The 17,303-nt window shown below is 42.4% G+C and overlaps 1 protein-coding gene across 7 annotated transcripts; it reads left to right on the forward strand.

The window, feature by feature from the left end:
• Positions 1–22: 22 nt before the first annotated feature.
• trdmt1 (tRNA aspartic acid methyltransferase 1) lies at positions 23–16,974 on the forward strand. 7 transcript variants are annotated; one of them, XM_061666093.1, is made up of 12 exons: positions 41–59; positions 3,742–3,912; positions 3,991–4,100; positions 4,175–4,251; positions 5,245–5,316; positions 5,779–5,844; positions 7,128–7,197; positions 7,276–7,347; positions 10,968–11,293; positions 13,929–13,986; positions 16,312–16,441; positions 16,656–16,974. In XM_061666093.1, the coding sequence occupies exons 4-12, from the start codon at positions 4,214–4,216 to the stop codon at positions 16,760–16,762; spliced, it is 939 nt and encodes a 312-aa protein (XP_061522077.1). In that variant the 5' UTR covers positions 41–59; positions 3,742–3,912; positions 3,991–4,100; positions 4,175–4,213; the 3' UTR covers positions 16,763–16,974. The 7 variants fall into 7 exon arrangements, with proteins under 7 accessions (XP_061522079.1, XP_061522077.1, XP_061522080.1 ...); XM_061666091.1 differs by lacking the exon at positions 41–59 and adding an exon at positions 1,150–1,500; XM_061666092.1 differs by lacking the exon at positions 41–59 and adding an exon at positions 1,150–1,304.
• The last annotated feature ends 329 nt before the right edge of the window (positions 16,975–17,303 follow it).

The raw sequence follows: 17,303 nt of genomic DNA on the forward strand, positions 1-17,303 counted from the left end.
CGAGACCGCGTACACTAAAAGAAGACGATACACCAGCATTTGGGCGTGATAAAGTTAAGGTATCATTAGTATTCGTAGTAGTAATATTAGTATTAGTATTAATAATAATAATAAACAAAAAGCTTTAAAAATTGCGTTAGGGACACAGAGGGGATATATATGTGTACATATATGCATTGATTGTGAATTTGCATTCATTTTGAATCGATGTGCTTGACTGACTCAACATTAGCCGGTAGCTCGGAGAAAAGGATGCTAGTGAAAGCTATCCCCGTTAAAATCAGTCACGAGAAGTTCTAGGATGACTTTCTGGATATATTTCCCGAACCATTCTCAACAAATTACCCTAATCTGATTTTGACTAACTTTTGTAATGAACAAGGTCTAGTTGATGTTTGGAGATACTTCCATCCCTGAATGGTTACATACTCATTCAGTTCCATCCATCCATTTTCTGCGCCGCTTCTCCTCGCTAGGGTCGCGGGCCCTGCTGGAGCCGATCCCAGCTGTCATCGGGCAGGAGGCGGGGTACACCCTGAAGTGGTTGCCAGCCAATCGCAGGGCACATACAAACAAAACAACCATTCGCACCTACGGGCAATTTAGAGTTTTCAATCAACGTGCATGGTTTTGGGATGTGGGAGGAAACCGGAGCGCCCGAAGAAATACATGCCTGCGTGGCAACTCCACACGGGCGGGGCCGGGGATTGAACCCCGGTCCTCAGAACTGTGAGGCAGACGCTCTAACCAGTGGGCGACCATGCCGCCTCAGCTCCGATTATAACTCGAAATCTAGAATTGATCACTGGCTCGTCACCAATCCAATTTTAAATTATAATATCAGCTCTGATATTTCTGCTGCACCACTAACTGATCATTGTGTTATACACCAATATATTAAACCGAAACGTAGAATTTTACCAAATAAATACTGGAAGTGTATCTACTAAATAATGAGAACTACTGTGAACATATTAAATCGATAATTAAAGCGATTATTAATTTAGACGAAATAATAACACCGATCAAAAAGAAAAAAGACGCCAAAGAAGCACAAGAAGAAGAAGACGACGACAACGACGAAGAAGTAGTTGAAGAAGAAGAAGTAGTAGTAGAAGAAGAAGGAGACGAAAACAAAAAAAGACGACGACGAAGAAGAACAAGTAGAAGTAAAAGAAGAAGGAGGAGAAGAAAACGAAAAAGAAGAAGACGACGACGACGAAGAAGAAGTCAGTGCTGACTCCAAGCAGTGGCGAATGTGCGAGCTAAGAATAAACAGAATCAGCACGTTCGCTCCATAATTCGTGAGTTTTCCCCCTATCAAATAGTCCCCCTCCCCCAACGAGACTTTTGTCGCTCTACACTTCGAACGGTATATTTGGGGTCCATCCTGCAGTCCATGTTTTGAGATAAAGCCGAAGAAGGCAAGTCAACAAATGGGAACTCTCCGAGTGCTTGAGCTTTACAGTGGGATAGGTGGGATGCATTATGCTCTGAAAAGTAAGTACTGTACTGCATAATGTATTGTATTTGGTACGTTCAGGGGCGATACCAGACTCTGAACTTTGAGGGTGCTTAGCCACTTTATTTATTTATTTATGTATTTTTTTAAAGTAAATTCGTTTCGTAAAGACCACAAAATATTTATTAATAAAAATGAAAAATGTTCAAGTGTGTGTGTGTGTGTGTGTGTGTGTGTGTGTGTACCGCCCCTAAGCCTGATTGGTACACTGAGGTTTGAATTGTAAAGCTACTCCCTCTTACCTATAGTTCGTGTGACTTTTGCCCATCTATTTACGTGTGCGACGCAGGATGACTAAGAGAGGCAGCTTCCAACTAGACTGCTGGAAGACTCTTTGACAAAGAGTAGGTGAAATCAAATAGGAGTTTTGCTCCTTTTTGACCTCTCTCCTCAAACCGCTACATCATCTTAATGCAAAATTTGAAGAAGCCCGTCTGAGGAATGTTCGAACTATCAATCGAATATCCCTTCCTATATACACACATATAGGAAGGAGTTAAATAGGCCTACAGGTAAAATAAATAAAAGATGAAAACTTGTAAAAGTTCACAAGCTCTGTTATTCTTTTGCAGCTCCCGACTATTTTTTTTTTGGTAGATGAGGTGGCAAAATGGCTCTTGATGTTAAAGGTTGCAGACCCCTGGTCTTGCCGATAAATTAATGAACGATTATTAATTGGGTTAGGTCCACACACATTGCCTTTTAGTTCATAGGTTTGATAGCGATATGGAGTATAAAACACCGATGTCAGAGTTTGGTCCGCATAGCCGGCAGATTGTCGGACTCGTTACACTCGTCCATTTATTATTCTCCACATAGTGCTCACACCTTATTCAGACAGTAACTTCCACGTCACTCACTCAAACTCCGAGCGCAGCCTGAAGCGGATACCGGGAACGCCCCGACTCACATCGGCCTCCTCCGTCCAAAAACACGAGGACTCCTCCGCCTCGGTCCGCCTTAATATGTATGCCGCTGTCTTTATCCTCTCACAAAGCGTCGTCGTGATTACTTAATCCCAATAACCATGTGAAATAGCTCCTGAGGCCTCACGTGGACCTCTGACGCCACTTCTCTTGCAGACCAGGCTTTCACACTCATTCTGCTACTTTGCAATCCGGCTGGATTGTTGGAGGGCCAATCGGTAACTAATGACTATGGGCTATGTACTCACAGAGCGACGCTAGTTGCTAATTTCCGGCCTGCCTGACATCTGGGAAGAACGTGAGCTCAAATCATCTGCGGGAACGCATCCGTTCCGAAGCCAAGCTCGCGACCCCTTTCGAGCATTCTACCATAAACTCTCTGTTTCCTTCCTCAGAAACTCATTTCACTTCATTGCGTGTCTTCACATCCTTCCCCTCTTTCACTCTTAAACTCAGAGGGCCATCCCCTCTTTCTCCCTTAATCTATTATTCTTAAACCAGAACAAACTTGTACGAACAATTCAAAGCTCCACTCGGCACAGACCCCTCCACACCTTTCGCATTCTGCCGCTAATGGCGACACCGTTACTAAAACAAGGGCTGAAAATTGGTCAACACTTTATGACATGCCCCGTGACTGAATCAAGAGCATTGTAGTTTGTTAATGACAAATATCTGTTGCCTGAACATAAATAGGCGGCACGGTGGGCGACTGGTTAGAGCGGCTGCCTCACAGTTCTGAGGGCCGGGGTTCAATCCCGGCCCCGCCTGTGTGGAGTTTGCATGTTTTCCCCGTGCCAAAAGTTCAAAATTGCAGCTTTTATTTCATTTACATCTACAAAATACTGACTAAATAACCCACAGTAGACTGTCAGCTGTATTATAAAAACGTAGAAGCGTTTGTGACCGAGAGACACTCAGCGACGTAGTGGGAGGCCTCGTAAACCGACGGAGTGGGGTCAGCGGATGCTGAGACCCACAGTGTGAAGTGGTCCCAAACGTTCTGGCGAGTTAATCGCTACAGACCTCCAAACTTCATGTTGCCTTCAGATTAGCTCAAGAACAGTGCACAGAGAGTTTCGTGGAATGGGTTTCTAAGGTCAAGTAGCTGCATCCAAGCCATACATAACCAAGTGCAATGCATCTTTTCTCCGGGCACTCCGGTTTCCTCCCACATCCCCAAAACATGCGTGCTAGGTTAATTGATGACTCTAAATTGCCTGTAGGTGTTAATGTGAGTGCGAATGGTTGTTTGTTTGCATGTGCCCTGCGATTGGCTGGCGACCGGTTCAGGGCGTACCCCGCCTCCAGCCCAATGATAGCTGGGATAGGCTCCGGCGCGCCCGCGACCCGCGTGAGGAGAAGCGCAACAGAAAATGGATGGATGTAAAGCGTTGGATGCAGTGTGGTGTAAAGCGCGCCGACACTTGACTTAGAGCAGTGGCAAGGCGTACAACTGGAAAAGTGAGAACTATACGTCTGTATAGAAGTGGTGGACCCTGGATACGATATTGTTTTTACAAATGTCTTCTATTTCTCCAGAGTCCGGAATATCTGGCCAGGTAGTGGCGGCCATAGACATAAACACAACTGCCAATCAGATCTACAGGCACAATTTTCCCGACACCCCACTCTGGAACAAAACCATCGAGGTACGTAGCTTTCAAAGAATTAGAAAGTTGAGTTTGAAATATGATTCTGTTCTGACTTTGACTTTTTTCCTCAGGGCATATCACTTGATGAGTTCAATGAATTGCGCTTTGACATGATTTTGATGAGTCCTCCGTGTCAACCATTTACCAGGTACGCCCTAATCCGGATACACTTCTAATAGGATGGAATCTTTAAGATACTGTGTTTTAATATTTAATTTGGGTTCTTCTTATTACATTGTGTTCCAGAGTTTTATGCAGATGATATTGTATATTTTTTTTTACATAGTCTCATCCAAAAGTATCGGAAGGGCAAGAGCAATTGCTTTGTTTTTGTTGCATACTGAAGACATTTGGGTTTCAGATCAAAAGATGAATATGAGACAAAAGTTCAGAATTCCAGCTTTTATTTCATGATATTTACATGTTAAACAACTGAGGAGAGCAAATAAATAAATTTATTTAATTCATGAAATAATTCATGATTATCTTAGCAAATAATCATGAACTTAGAATTTTATGGCTGCAACACGTTCCAAAAAAGATGGGACAGGTGGCAAAAAAGAGTGAGAACGTTGAGGAATGCTCATCAAACACCTGTTTTGGAACATCCCACAGGTGAACAGGCTCATTGGGAACAGGTGGGTGCCATGATTGGGTAGAAAGGGGGCTTCCCTGAATGGCTCAGTCATTCACAAGCAAAGCTGGGGGGGGGCGAGGAACAAATGCGTGAGAATATAGTCGAACAGTTTAAGGACAATGTTCCTCAACGTACAATTGCAAGGAATTTAGGGATTTCTACGGTCCATAATATTCTGTGGTCCGACGAGCCCGCATTTCAAATTGTTTTTGGTAATTGTGGACGTCGTGTCCTCCGGGTCAAAGAGGAAAAGAACCATCCGGAATGTTATGGACGCAAAGTTCAAAAGCCAGCATCTGTGATGGTATGGGGCTGCGTTAGTGCCAATGGCATGGGTCACTTACACATCTGTGAAGGCACCATTAATGCTGCAAAGTACATACAGGCTTTGGAGAAACATATGCTGCCATCCAAGCAACGTCTTTTTCATGGACGCCCCGATTCGTTGTTGTAGCTCTGTTTTAGATTGTATTCATATGTAATAATTTGTATTTATCTGTGTAGGCTGGGACTCCAGCGGGATATTGCTGACCCCAGAACCAAGAGCTTCCTCTATATTCTTAATCTTCTGCCAAGGTATTTGTTTCTCAGGTTTTTGTATCCTATATATATATATGTATATATATATATATACATACACTGTATGCATGTAGAGACGTAATGATGTGTGTGTATGTTATCTCTACCTATCGTATGTGTATGTACCGAACCAAGGTATTTTGATGTCAGAAATAGCATGGTATGCTTTTTTTTTAAAAATCTTTGCGGCAACCAATGGTGTGGTAGACTTCGCAGAGCTACCTGACCCTCCCCCCCCCCAACATAAACGTTTCTTTCATTTTTCTGAGTAAGCATATTGGGGTGGGGGGGACTAAAACAAAAACAAAAAAATATATATATATATATGCCTCATTTTTTTAGGTTTTAATATGGCTATTTGTAGTGCTAACTGTTAAAGCTATGTTTGGTTCTCTTGACTTCTGCTTTTCACAAATGCCTCAATTTGTGTTTTTTTTATGTATTATGTCACGTGGTAAGACTGAGTCAGCTTCCCCGCTTCATCCTGCTTGAGAATGTCAAAGGTTTTGAAAGCTCCTCTGCCAGGTAATATTTTCACCATTCATAACAGGGATGACATCAGAACTGATTAGTTGATCTATCCATCAATCTACAGTTTGACCTTTCCTGTTCTTGGTCAAGGGCAAGCTGGAGCCTTTCCTAGCTGACGTCAGGCGCTAGGTGGGGCAGTGCACATACAGAATAATAACTAGGGCTGCAACTAAGGATAATTTAAATAATTGATTAATCGGTCAAATGTTTTGAATCAATCAATGCATCTGATTTAAAAAAAAATCCATCCCTTTATTTAAGATGGCAGTGCAGAAAAGTGCAGAAACAGGTTGCTGCATGAACATCACAGAGTTCTAAAAGTAATTGATTTAAAAAAGAAAAACTATATTTCTGAGCATCGTAACCACAATGTGTGCACAATAGTCACATCTTAGTGTCTGCTGCGATGTTGGTGTACTGTAATATACAGTGAATTAAATGTAATATTAAAAGTGGCCAGCCGAGGGACCTGTTTGGACATGCTAATAAGACCCCTTGAGGGTCCTCTGCTATGGTTGTTAGCAGCTAGCGAGCTAAGCTAAGCAAACCATTTTGAAAAGCTTGAACGTGCACGGCAATGTGCCATGAAACCCACACATCCTTAATGATAATTTTTTGCTAGCCTCCTTCTCATCTGCCATCCACTTGACAGGCGGACGTCTTAAACCTAAAAATAATTTTTAAAAAGCTTAAAAAACAACACACACACACGCCCACACATGCATCATGGTGTCCAAGCCAACCACCTGGGCACTACGGCAAGGAGTGACTCGATATGGGTCCTAAAACAGGAAGCGAAGAAGTAGCCTTGACAGTGCTAACTGCCGTGTGCTAACTGAAAAATCAAGCAAAAGGAATTCCAAGCGTTTTTCTTGGAAATACAGCACATCCACACCGCCACGTGAAGCCTGCCGTGCTAAAATCCAGTGCGGTATTTCCTAATATCAATACATTCAGTGTTTTTTAAAATGAAATTTAAACTTTTATACTCAATCCATTTTAGAGAGTCACTCTATGGAAGTCAAAATAGCCAAAATATGGGACCTTTGGGGGCATTTTGGCAAATGCACATCTCTAATCTCCAATTATTAGATTACAAAACAGATTTTCACTGGATTTGCAAGATCGCCTTTTCAGATAACCCATTTGTTTTGTAGACCCACAAAGAAATACAGATTTGTTTTTTTCCTGAAAACATTAACACACCACTAAAATGGTTTTGTCTGTTGGGCAAGACTTGGCAGTTTACCTTCTGATGAGATTTTCTGTTCTTGCAGGCAATGTTTAGTCGAAAAGCTGCTCAAATGTGGCTACACTTTCCAGGAGGTCATGGTCTCTCCCACGAGTGTAAGAACCTTAGTGTAGGTTGTCTCTGAAGTGTCTTGTTGTTTGGCACACATTTTGCCCCTGTTTTCTGACATCCAGGTTGGGATCCCAAATTCAAGACTGCGTTACTTCTTCATGGCTAAGATTTCAACAGAAGCGATTTGTTCAAAGGTGAGGTATATAGCAGTATTGACGATTCATATTAGCTGTCAATACAGCGGCTGAAATAAGTCTTTTAACACATCACCATTTTTCTTACGAAATATATTTCCAAAGGTGCTACTGACATGAACATTTCACCAGGCGTTGGGAATAACCCGAGTGATACATACATACAAAGAAAGGAGAACAAATAAGATCAGAAATTAAGTTGTGTAATACTGTGAAATGACATAGGGGAAAAGTATTGAATACGCCAACTGGTATTTATTCAATGCTTTGTACAAAACCCTTTGTTTGCAATGACAGTTTCAAGATGCCTCCTGTATGAAGAAACTAGTCGCATGCATTGCGCTGGTGTGATTTTGGCCCATTCCTCCACACAAGCAGTCTGCAAATCATGAAGGTCCCGTGGGCTTCTTTTATGGACCTTGAGTTTCAGTTCTGTCCATAGATTTTCGATTGGATTCAAGTCGTGATTGACTGGACCATTCTAGCAGCTTTATTTTTTTCTTTGAAACCAAGTGAGAGTTTCCTTGGCAGTATGTTTTGGATCATTATCCTGATGAAATGTCCAACCTCGTTTCATTTTCATCATCCTCGTAGATGGCAGCAGATGTTTGTCTCGAATGTCTCGGTACATTTCCCCATTCATCCTTCTATCAATAATGTGAACTTTACCAGTACCATTTGCTGAAAAGCAGCCCCGAACCATCATGTTCCCACCTCCGAACTTCACTGTTGATATGGTGTTTTTAGGGTGATGTGCAGTTTCTCCTCCAAACGTAGTGTGGGTTATGACATCCAAAGAGTTCCATTTTGCACTCATCAGACCAGACTATATTCTCCCAATATTTAACTGGCTTGTCCAAATGTTATTCAGCAAACTTTAAACGAGCTTTGACATAATTTTTTTTCAGCAGTGGTTTCTTGTGTAATGAGCGTGCATACAGTTCATGGTGGCAGTACTCACTGTTTTCCTTGTGACAAGTACCTGCTAATTCCAGGTGTTTTTGAAGCTCTCCACAGGTGGTCCTCGGCTCTTGGAAAACTCTTCTGATTATTCTTTGCACTCCTCTGTCAGAAATGGTGGTATGATTGGCCTTTCCACTTCCGTATTATGGCCCCAACCAAGCTCACTGGAACATTTAGAAGGCTAGATATTCGCCTATAACCAATGCCATCGTTATGTTTTGCAACAATTACTTTGCGATGGTCTTGAGGCAGCTCTTTGCTCGTACCCATCATGAGATGTGTCTTGACTCACACCTTGGCAATGAGACCTTTTTGTAGGCCATCAATTAGGACTGAAGCAGCTGATATTCATTTGCACTGACAAGTGGCTGGATTGCTGCTTGATTATTGATCGATTTTAGGCGTTGTCTTGGCTTTCCATGCCTTTTTGCACCTCCCTTCATGTGTTCAATACTTTTTCCCTGTGTCATCTCACGTTATTAACTTAATTTCTGATCTTATTTGTTCTACTTTCTTTGTATGTATGGATTACTTGGGTTGTTCCCAACATCTGATGAAAATGTCATGTCAATAGCACGTTTGGAAATATATTTAGTGAGAAAAATGGTGACGTGTAAAATACTTAAGCCGCTGTGTATACTGCTTTATCTACAGGGTGTGCCAAAAGTAGGCTTGGAAAAACAGGTTTAGAATTATGGTTTGGCTAATGACCTGACACAAGGTATCACACATTCTGATGGACTTAACACCTGTGTAGCAAACATTGAATCATTGTGCGAGCATGTTTTTGGGACGTGGGAGGAAACCGGAGTACCCGGAGAAAAGCCACACAGTCACGGGGAGAACATGCTAACTCGACATAGGCGAGGCCGGATTTGAACCCGAGTCCTCAGAACTGTGAGGCAGATGTGCTAACCAGTCAATCACCATGCCATCAATTTAATTTTAGAGTTCGAATATTTTTAGCTTGCACTGTCAAACTTGTTTTACAGTCCCCTCCAAAGTATTGGAACTGCAAGGTCAATTCCTTTGTTTTTGTTGTACATTGAAGAAGTTTGGGTTTCAGGTCAAAAGATGAATTAGACAAAAGTTCAGAATTCCAGCTTTTATTGCATGGTATTTACATCTAGATGTGTTAAACAACTCAGGACAGAGCACCTTTTGTTTGAAACCACACACTTTTCAAGTGAGCAAAATTATTGGACCCGACATAATTAAATTAACTTACAGTAAATAACATTTCATATTTGGTGGCATAACCCTTACTTGTAATAACTGCATCAAGCCTGTGGCCCATTGACTTCATCAGACTGTTGCATTCTTTATTTAAAATGCTTTTCCACGTCTGTACTGCAGCTTCTTTCAGTTCTTGTTTGTTTCTCCAGGTTTCTCACTTAAGTCTCCTCTTCAGGAGGTAAAATGCATGCTCTATTGAGTTAAGGTTCGGTGATTGACTTGGCCGGTCTTAGACCTTCCACTTTTCATCCCCGATGAAGTCCTTTGGTGTGTTGGCAGTGTTATTTCGGTCATTGTCTTGTTTCATGATGAAGCTTCTCCCGATTAGTTTGGATGCATTTTTTTGTGTAAATTGCCAGCCAACATCATTTTGTAGACTTCAGATTTCATTCTGCTGCTACCATCATGAGTTATGTCATCAATAAAGACTAGTGAGCCTGTTCCAGAAGCAGCCATGCAAGCCCGAGTCATGACATGACCTCCACCATGTTTTACAGATGAGCTTGTGTTTTGGTTCATAAGCAGATCCTTTCTTTCTCCATACTTTTTGGCCTTTGCAACACTTTGGTAGAGATGTTGGTCCCATCAGTCCACAAAACTGTGACTTTTGTGGCTCATCACTGGTCATCTCTGTACTACTTTGCAAAATCCAACCTGGTCTTCCGATTCTTTTTGCTGATGAGTTGTTGCCATCTTTTGGTATGGCCTGTATGTTTTTTTCTCTCAAAGTCTTCTTCCAACAGTTAGTTGTGATACCTTCACCCCTGTTATGAATAGTGGAGGTTGGCAGTGATGTCACTGACTGTTGTCTTTGGGTGTTTCTTCACAGGTTTTACAATGTTTCTGTCATCAACTGCTATTGATACCCTTGGTCAACCTGGCCGTTGTCTGTTACTCAGTACACCAGGAGTTTCTTTCTTTTTCATTCCAAATTCTTGTATTGACTATGCCAAATGTTTGAGCAATAGCTCTGATCGATTTTCCCATAGACCGCTCTCTGGTCGTCATGTTTGCTTCACAGCAAGTGCAGTTTTCACAGGTGAAACCCAAAGCCAAAAACAAGCACTGTTTAAGCAATCAATCTAAAAGGCAACACCTGATCAACTAGAAACACCCATCAGTCACCTGTTCCAATACTTCTGCTCACTTGAAAAGTTGTGGGTTCAAACAAAAGATGTTAAGTCCTGAGTTGTTTAACACATTGCCAAACCTCGCAGCAAAACCTGAAGCATTTCACGAATCGGTCATGTGGTTCAGCCGGGGAGCAAGGTTTCATACGTCATGATTTCCAGTTCCTCGCGTAAATGAAGCAAGCCTCGATACGCGCTTTGCGGAAACCTTTCCGTAACTTGTAAATATTTGTCCAAACTTGTGCAATGCGATCATAATGTCTGATGTGAGTTTGTATTACTTTGTCTTAGGATTCCCAAATGTCGCTGCTCCCTGCTGAAAGTGAGTCCTCTCAGGAGCCTACCCTTGCAATTCCTCTACAGCCACTTAGTTCCCTGACAAAAGAGGAAGAAATGGAAGGTCGTGTCCATTATAAACTCGAGACAACAAATGATGCTCTCAGAAAGAGGACTCAGAATAGTGATTTGTCAGTCAGGCAGATCCAAGACTTCCTTGAACCAGAGGAGAATGTTGACATCGATCAATATCTTGTTCCTTCTAAAATACTGCTGCGTTATGCTCTAATCTTGGATATTGTCAAACCCATCTGCCGGAGGTCGATCTGCTTCACCAAGGGGTAAGTACATTGCTATTTTGTTTGTTTTGCCTTCTTTCTATGGGACCGCAAAGGATTAGACGCACCAATTTGGTAGACAGTAACACAAACGTGGCTCACCTCTCATTCTTTCTGTTAAAGCAACAGACCGTGCAAGTCATGTCAGGCCAGCTTCATGTCCGTATACACAGACATCTCTTTTTCTATTGGTTATCGGCACACACCTGTAATTGGGCATGGGGAGGCCCTTTTCAAGGTTTGAATAACATTCATCTGTTAAACACTCTACTGACACAAATAGCCTCCAAGTGGAATTGCAATAACACCAACAAATTAAGGCATGGCTCTGTTAGTCTCTTAATGCTGTGTAGCGTATATTGGTCAAATAAAAATGTAATTAATTTAGGAGAAAAGTATAAGCCGGAAGCAATGCTCGCGCGACTTCCGGTTCACTATAATGTTAACTTTGTTAAAATCAAACTAATGTCTCGAAAGGGCACCGCGTCCCTTTTTATAGGTATAAACTTTAGGAGAAATGACGAGAAACCTTTTCATCAGTCTCGTAATCTGAAGGTTGCTACACTTGAAATTTGGAGTTCTAGATGACAGAGGTTTACTTAAACTCAGAACACACACAAAATACAACCACAAATGGAATTTTATGGTATATTTAATGACATCTAAAAGGAAACACACAGCTACAACTACAAACTACAAAAAGAAAATAACACTAACGGTAAAAGAGAGCGAGAGAAAATTACGCATACGAAAATGGAAAAGAGGACATCATCTGCGTGGTCGCTGGGCTAAAATAAATGAGCGTGTGAGCGTTTCATGCATTGAGTCAGAGCTCGCGAAACCAAAGTTGGGATGAAGCTGTGTGAAGCTAGTAATTTCCCCAAAATTATTAGGCACTGATGTTGTACATCATAATGAGGATTGCAGTGTCGACTCACGAACGCAGATCAGCCGGTCTTCTTCCAGACCTCAGGCGGAAGAAACGAAGCAGGTTTGGTTGCAGGAAAAAGATGCACAAAAATAAAAACACAAAGAAATGGAAAAGGAAAGTTGTTGTCCCGTTTGGATGTGCTCGTAACTTTCCTGCCGATTGATCTGGTGGCGGGCCGAGCTCTGGCCCTCAGAGACGTGCGGGACCGGTACGGGATGCCGGTAGTTGCTCGCTGAGGCCCCGCCGACCGATCGTGGCTAGGAAAAGCGATCGAAGCCGCGCGGCCGGCTTCTTCGATCGAAAACTCCGCCGGCTTGGTTGCGGCGGGCGTTCGGGCACGTGGTGGCACCGGAGGCGCCCGAGGACAACGGAAAGAAAAGAAGGGGGGGGGGGGGGGCAAGAGGGATTGCCGACTTGGAGAAAACCACACCCATCAGCCTGAATCTTGCCTACAAATTTTTTCAACTGGGTTTAAAATCATATTAATCTAAAACACTCCCAACTTTGTACTCACGCATAGAATCATTGCATAAACTTTGGTCGTGGCAGATTGGTTGCAACAAGTGAATAACAAATCAGGTTTGAAAATCCAGCAAATGAAAAGTCAAATTTGATTATTATATTATTATAGCTATTCTACGCTGGCACATTTTGATTTATGACTGGTGCCGTTTTAGCAGGTTTTTCTTTTAAGTTGGAAATGGCTTAGTTTAAAGTTGATCCCTCGCTGTGGCCTGACCACAGGTAGAATCCTGACCGGTTCGGTTTTGTCCTGGTTGTTGTTCCATTCATCCTCACCGACCAAACCGAACTGCCGCTTTTCCAGCTAGCCTGGCTACGTAGACATGCTAGCTTCACGCTGCTCCTATCCCACACAAAACTAAGTTTATGGTACTTCAAAGTGCACATTAAGCATGACACTGCACCCCGTGGCCCAAGCTTCGGCCAGCCACTATTTGTGCGCCACATCACTTTTGACAACTCCCCTTGCATGCTCGTGTGTATTTGCAGTTAATTTTGCCATTTATTACACATCTCAACCTCTGTCCGAAAAATGTCCTGATGTGCATAATCATGAACAACGGCCAAGACCAACAAATATCAAATAGACACCTTTCTAATTATATTATTTTTATCCGTTAGGATTCTGACGATTCCTTGCCTTTTCATACATTTGATGCAATTTCTACCCTTACCCAAGTAATCGGAACACCTCCTACATTACTACCATCAGTTGCTAGGTTAAAGAGTGCTATTCTCGCTTTAGTTGGAACTAAAGACATTGGGCCTCATTCACTAATAAATGAGTAGAAATGTTCTTCCTCCGCACACAAGCGTATGTGCAAAATCACAGTCGGATTCACGGCACGTGCATATTGGCCGATTCTCGTTGCGCCACCGTGTGTATGTTAATGTATAAGAATTGAATCTAAATGGTGGACTTGTGCCCATATGGATGAATCACAGATGTGTGTGTCAAACATGCGTACGCACAATTTAAGCGCAAATTTATGTGTGCACGGTCAGTGAATGAGGCCCAATGTTTGGTTTGCCAATTCACCCCCAAAATTTTAGAATTTTAGTTGTGGCTTTTTACAATTAGATCCAAGGACATGACTCATTCCGCATTTTTTGTTGTTGTTGATCAACATATGTTCCAGCCAAATGTAAGCTTTAGTTGTTTTTTTGGTGTGTTTTCATTGAAAGCTATGGGCGGTATGTGGAAGGAACTGGCTCAGTACTGCAAAGCTGCCTGGAAACAGAGGTATGTTTGAGACTTTTAGTAAAAAATATAGAATTATGTCAAAAAAACTGTCAACTCGATGAATCACCGCCATCTGGGACATGTCAGTAAAGTTTCAGGACTCAGCTGACATTGGAAAAGAGAGCAACAATTTTGGGGATTCTCTGTTTTGAATTGAACACTAACCAAGTCATTCCCAAACTTATGAAACTGCTTTGACCCAATTTGAAATCCTCTGAGGCTCACCGAAACTTCAAATCACAACTCTGATCAACACATGAGTAGAAACAGTATTTTTCATACAGTACATAGTTTTCATAACCATAAATTGATTCCATAAATAAATGCAAGCACAAATTCGAAGCAGAAACTGAGGGTGATTATTGCTTGCATGAAAATGACTTTATTTGTTGAGCTCTTTAAACAACAACTGGAGCTGTGACAAAATGCCGTCCATAAGATCCAACATAAAACATATTTACTCCATTGGCGAGTCATCAGAATCATCTTTATTTACCAAGTGGGAATTTGTCTGTGGTAATTGGAGCCGCTCTAGTACAACACCAGACACAGTGAATACTTTTGAGACATAAAAACAGTTCTGCGCGGGTCTTTTTTCCCCTACTGCCCAGTGCATAATAACCATAATAGAGCCGTAGGTATATACCGTATTTTCACCACCATAAGGCGCACTGTATTCGCATTAAAAGGCGCAGTCTCAGTTACGGGGTCTATTTCTGTATGTAACACATACATAAGGCGCACCGTATTATTGGGCGCAGGCATGGTAAAACATACGCTAGTTTAAAACATACGCTAGCATGCATGCACGCTAAAACAATGTTTTTAAAAAAGCAGCGGGAGCAAAATTGAGTTCGGGTGTACTTTATTGAAGTACTTAACAATGTACTTACGTTATTTCTGGATCAATCCTCATCCACAAATCCATCAAAGGCCTCATCTTCTGTATCCGAAATGAACAGCTGGGCAAGTTCTCCATCAAACACGCCGGGTTCCCTCTCGTCACCGTCGGAGTCGGTCTCGTCGCCGTGCGGCTCCTCAGAAAGGATGCCGGCTTTTACGAAAGCTCGAACAACAGTGCAAGCGGACGCGTTAGCCCGAGCGTCCGCAATCCATTCACAAATTGTGGCGTAACTCGCCCGGCGCTGCCTCCTAGTCTTAGTAAAGCCGTGTTCACCATCTGTCATCCGTCGCTCCCACGCCGCTCGCAACTTCACTTTGAACGCCCCGTTTACACCGATGTCCAGCGGTTGGAGTTCTTTTGTCAGGCCTCCCGGAATGATGGCGAGCTCCGAGTTATTGCACTCAGTCGAATGGTGACCGTAGATACGCTTCTCCCGTCTGTTCTTTGCTCATTAATCCATCGCTCGAGTTGGTCTTCCACCTAGGGCCGCCCCGCCTTGTTTCCGTGGACACTCTGCTTCGTCTTCTTGACTTGGCGAAGCTCGTTTTCCTGCTTCCTCCGCTTGATCTTGAATTCTCTGGCGGCTGCTCGATTCCCATGTTCCTCCACCTAACTAATAGCTTGCAGTTTAAACTGCGCTTAGTCAGCGCGTCTCTTCGTAGGTGCCATTTTCGGGGATCCCTAGCCAAACCCGTGTTGTTTTGCACAACGCACACCCCGGCGCTATATACCTACTGGGGGCGTGTCTTTAGCGTCCTCTGTCACGCGCACTCTTCCCCCTTTAACGGCCGCATGCTGTCCTCAGCCACGTCCGCCTTTCCTCTATATAAGCAGCGTGTCGGCAGGAAATGCTCCCAATCGGTCAAGCGGAGCGCTCATCGAAGTCACACAACATTTACAGATTCCAGCCTTCCCAATTAACATGGACATTTGACTTCTAAAGCCGTCAATGGCAGTGAATGTGTTAAGTGCAAAACTGTCCGTTTTAGTTTGGGTTTATGTAGAAATAAGTGAAGGCCATTTTGATTTTGAACAATGTTTGAACTCATTTCTAAGGGGAGCGTTCCAGAATATAATCTGGGTAAAAATACAGTATTGCCTTGACATAGGAGTTTAATTCGTTCATTGACCATGTTTTGATCTCAAAACATGTTTCCACATTAACATGGAAATGCAATTAATCTGTTCCAGTCCGCCCAAAAACACATTTTTAACATGTTTTTAATAAAGTAGCAGTATACTGTTAAATGTAGTCATAAAACCATAATTGAAGAGAATGGGAATATATTAACTGGTTTTATGAAGTGAAATCAAGCCAGAGGTCTCACACACACACGTTCACAGTAGTACATTATCATGCTGTGCCTTTGAAAGTGCTGTCTTAACATTCTCTCTTAACATTTCACTTTTATGCTCTGCAGACTGAGAGTGTGTTTAAATATCTGGACCAGTTCTCTCAAGAAGAAAAACTGCAACATCTGCTGAGACTAAAGCTTCGTTATTTTACCCCCAGAGAAGTAGCCAACATAATGGGCTTCCCGCAAAGCTTTTGTAAGTCCAAAACTATCAGTCCTTGAATTTATAATGAATACAGTGCTTTTGGAAGATCACCATAGTTTCATCAAATAAACACATTGTACGCCACTCTGTGTGTGCGTGCGTGTGTGTGTGTGCGTGCGTGCGAAATATATATATATATATTGTGTGTGTGTGTCTCAATGGTACTACATGAAATAATGTATGTCTTTTTCATATCTCCTTTTAGCCTTTCCAGAGCAGATCCCTAACAAGCAGCGTTACAGAGTTCTGGGAAATAGCCTCAATGTCGCGGTGGCGGCGACATTGCTACACCAGCTGATCTCCAAGTGTTGAACAACGAAGGCACACACAAAAAAAAACTATCCCTTGCAGATATTCTTTCAATTGATGTATCCAAGAGATCCTGATTTCTATTCTCTTAATGTGGGTTATGTTACTGATTGGCGAATAATGAATTACTGTACATTTACAGTTAAGGATGCATGATATATTGCCCTGTGTGGTCTTGCTGAAGGACAACTTTTTGTGAAAACTATTGACTTTGTTGCATTAAAAAAAAAAAAAAAAAAAATCACAAATATCCTTTAAATCGTGTTCATTGTGCTGCCCACCAACGTTCACCATCCAACGTGACAGATGTGGGGAGGATCTGCGAAGAGGAAGGGCAGATGATCCCCAAATCCTTTCCATCATTTCCAAAAAGACTCATGGCTGTATTAGCTCAAAAGGGTTAGGGTTAGGTGGTGTGTGAGACAGTAAGAGGGGAAGGTTCACCGCAGTGTCCACAGTTTCTTGACGATGTAGCGCGATTTTTTGAGAAGTTTGGCCATTCGGCGCTTCCGTTGTCTCGCGTTCATGGCGCTCGACACGCAGC

The sequence above is a fragment of the Phycodurus eques genome, chromosome 21 (assembly GCF_024500275.1).
Source record: "Phycodurus eques isolate BA_2022a chromosome 21, UOR_Pequ_1.1, whole genome shotgun sequence".
NCBI classification, from domain to species: domain Eukaryota; kingdom Metazoa; phylum Chordata; class Actinopteri; order Syngnathiformes; family Syngnathidae; genus Phycodurus; species Phycodurus eques.

What these genes read in the sequence shown, in the direction of transcription:
- trdmt1 (XM_061666090.1), top strand. Translation starts at nt 1,437, where the DNA reads ATGGGAACTCTCCGAGTGCTTGAGCTTTACAGTGGGATAGGTGGGATG. An exon ending in ATTCTTAATCTTCTGCCAAG is followed by an intron (nt 5,317 to 5,778) that starts GTATTTGTTTCT and finishes TCACGTGGTAAG; the next exon opens with ACTGAGTCAGCTTCCCCGCT. An exon ending in TTTGAAAGCTCCTCTGCCAG is followed by an intron (nt 5,845 to 7,127) that starts GTAATATTTTCA and finishes CTGTTCTTGCAG; the next exon opens with GCAATGTTTAGTCGAAAAGC.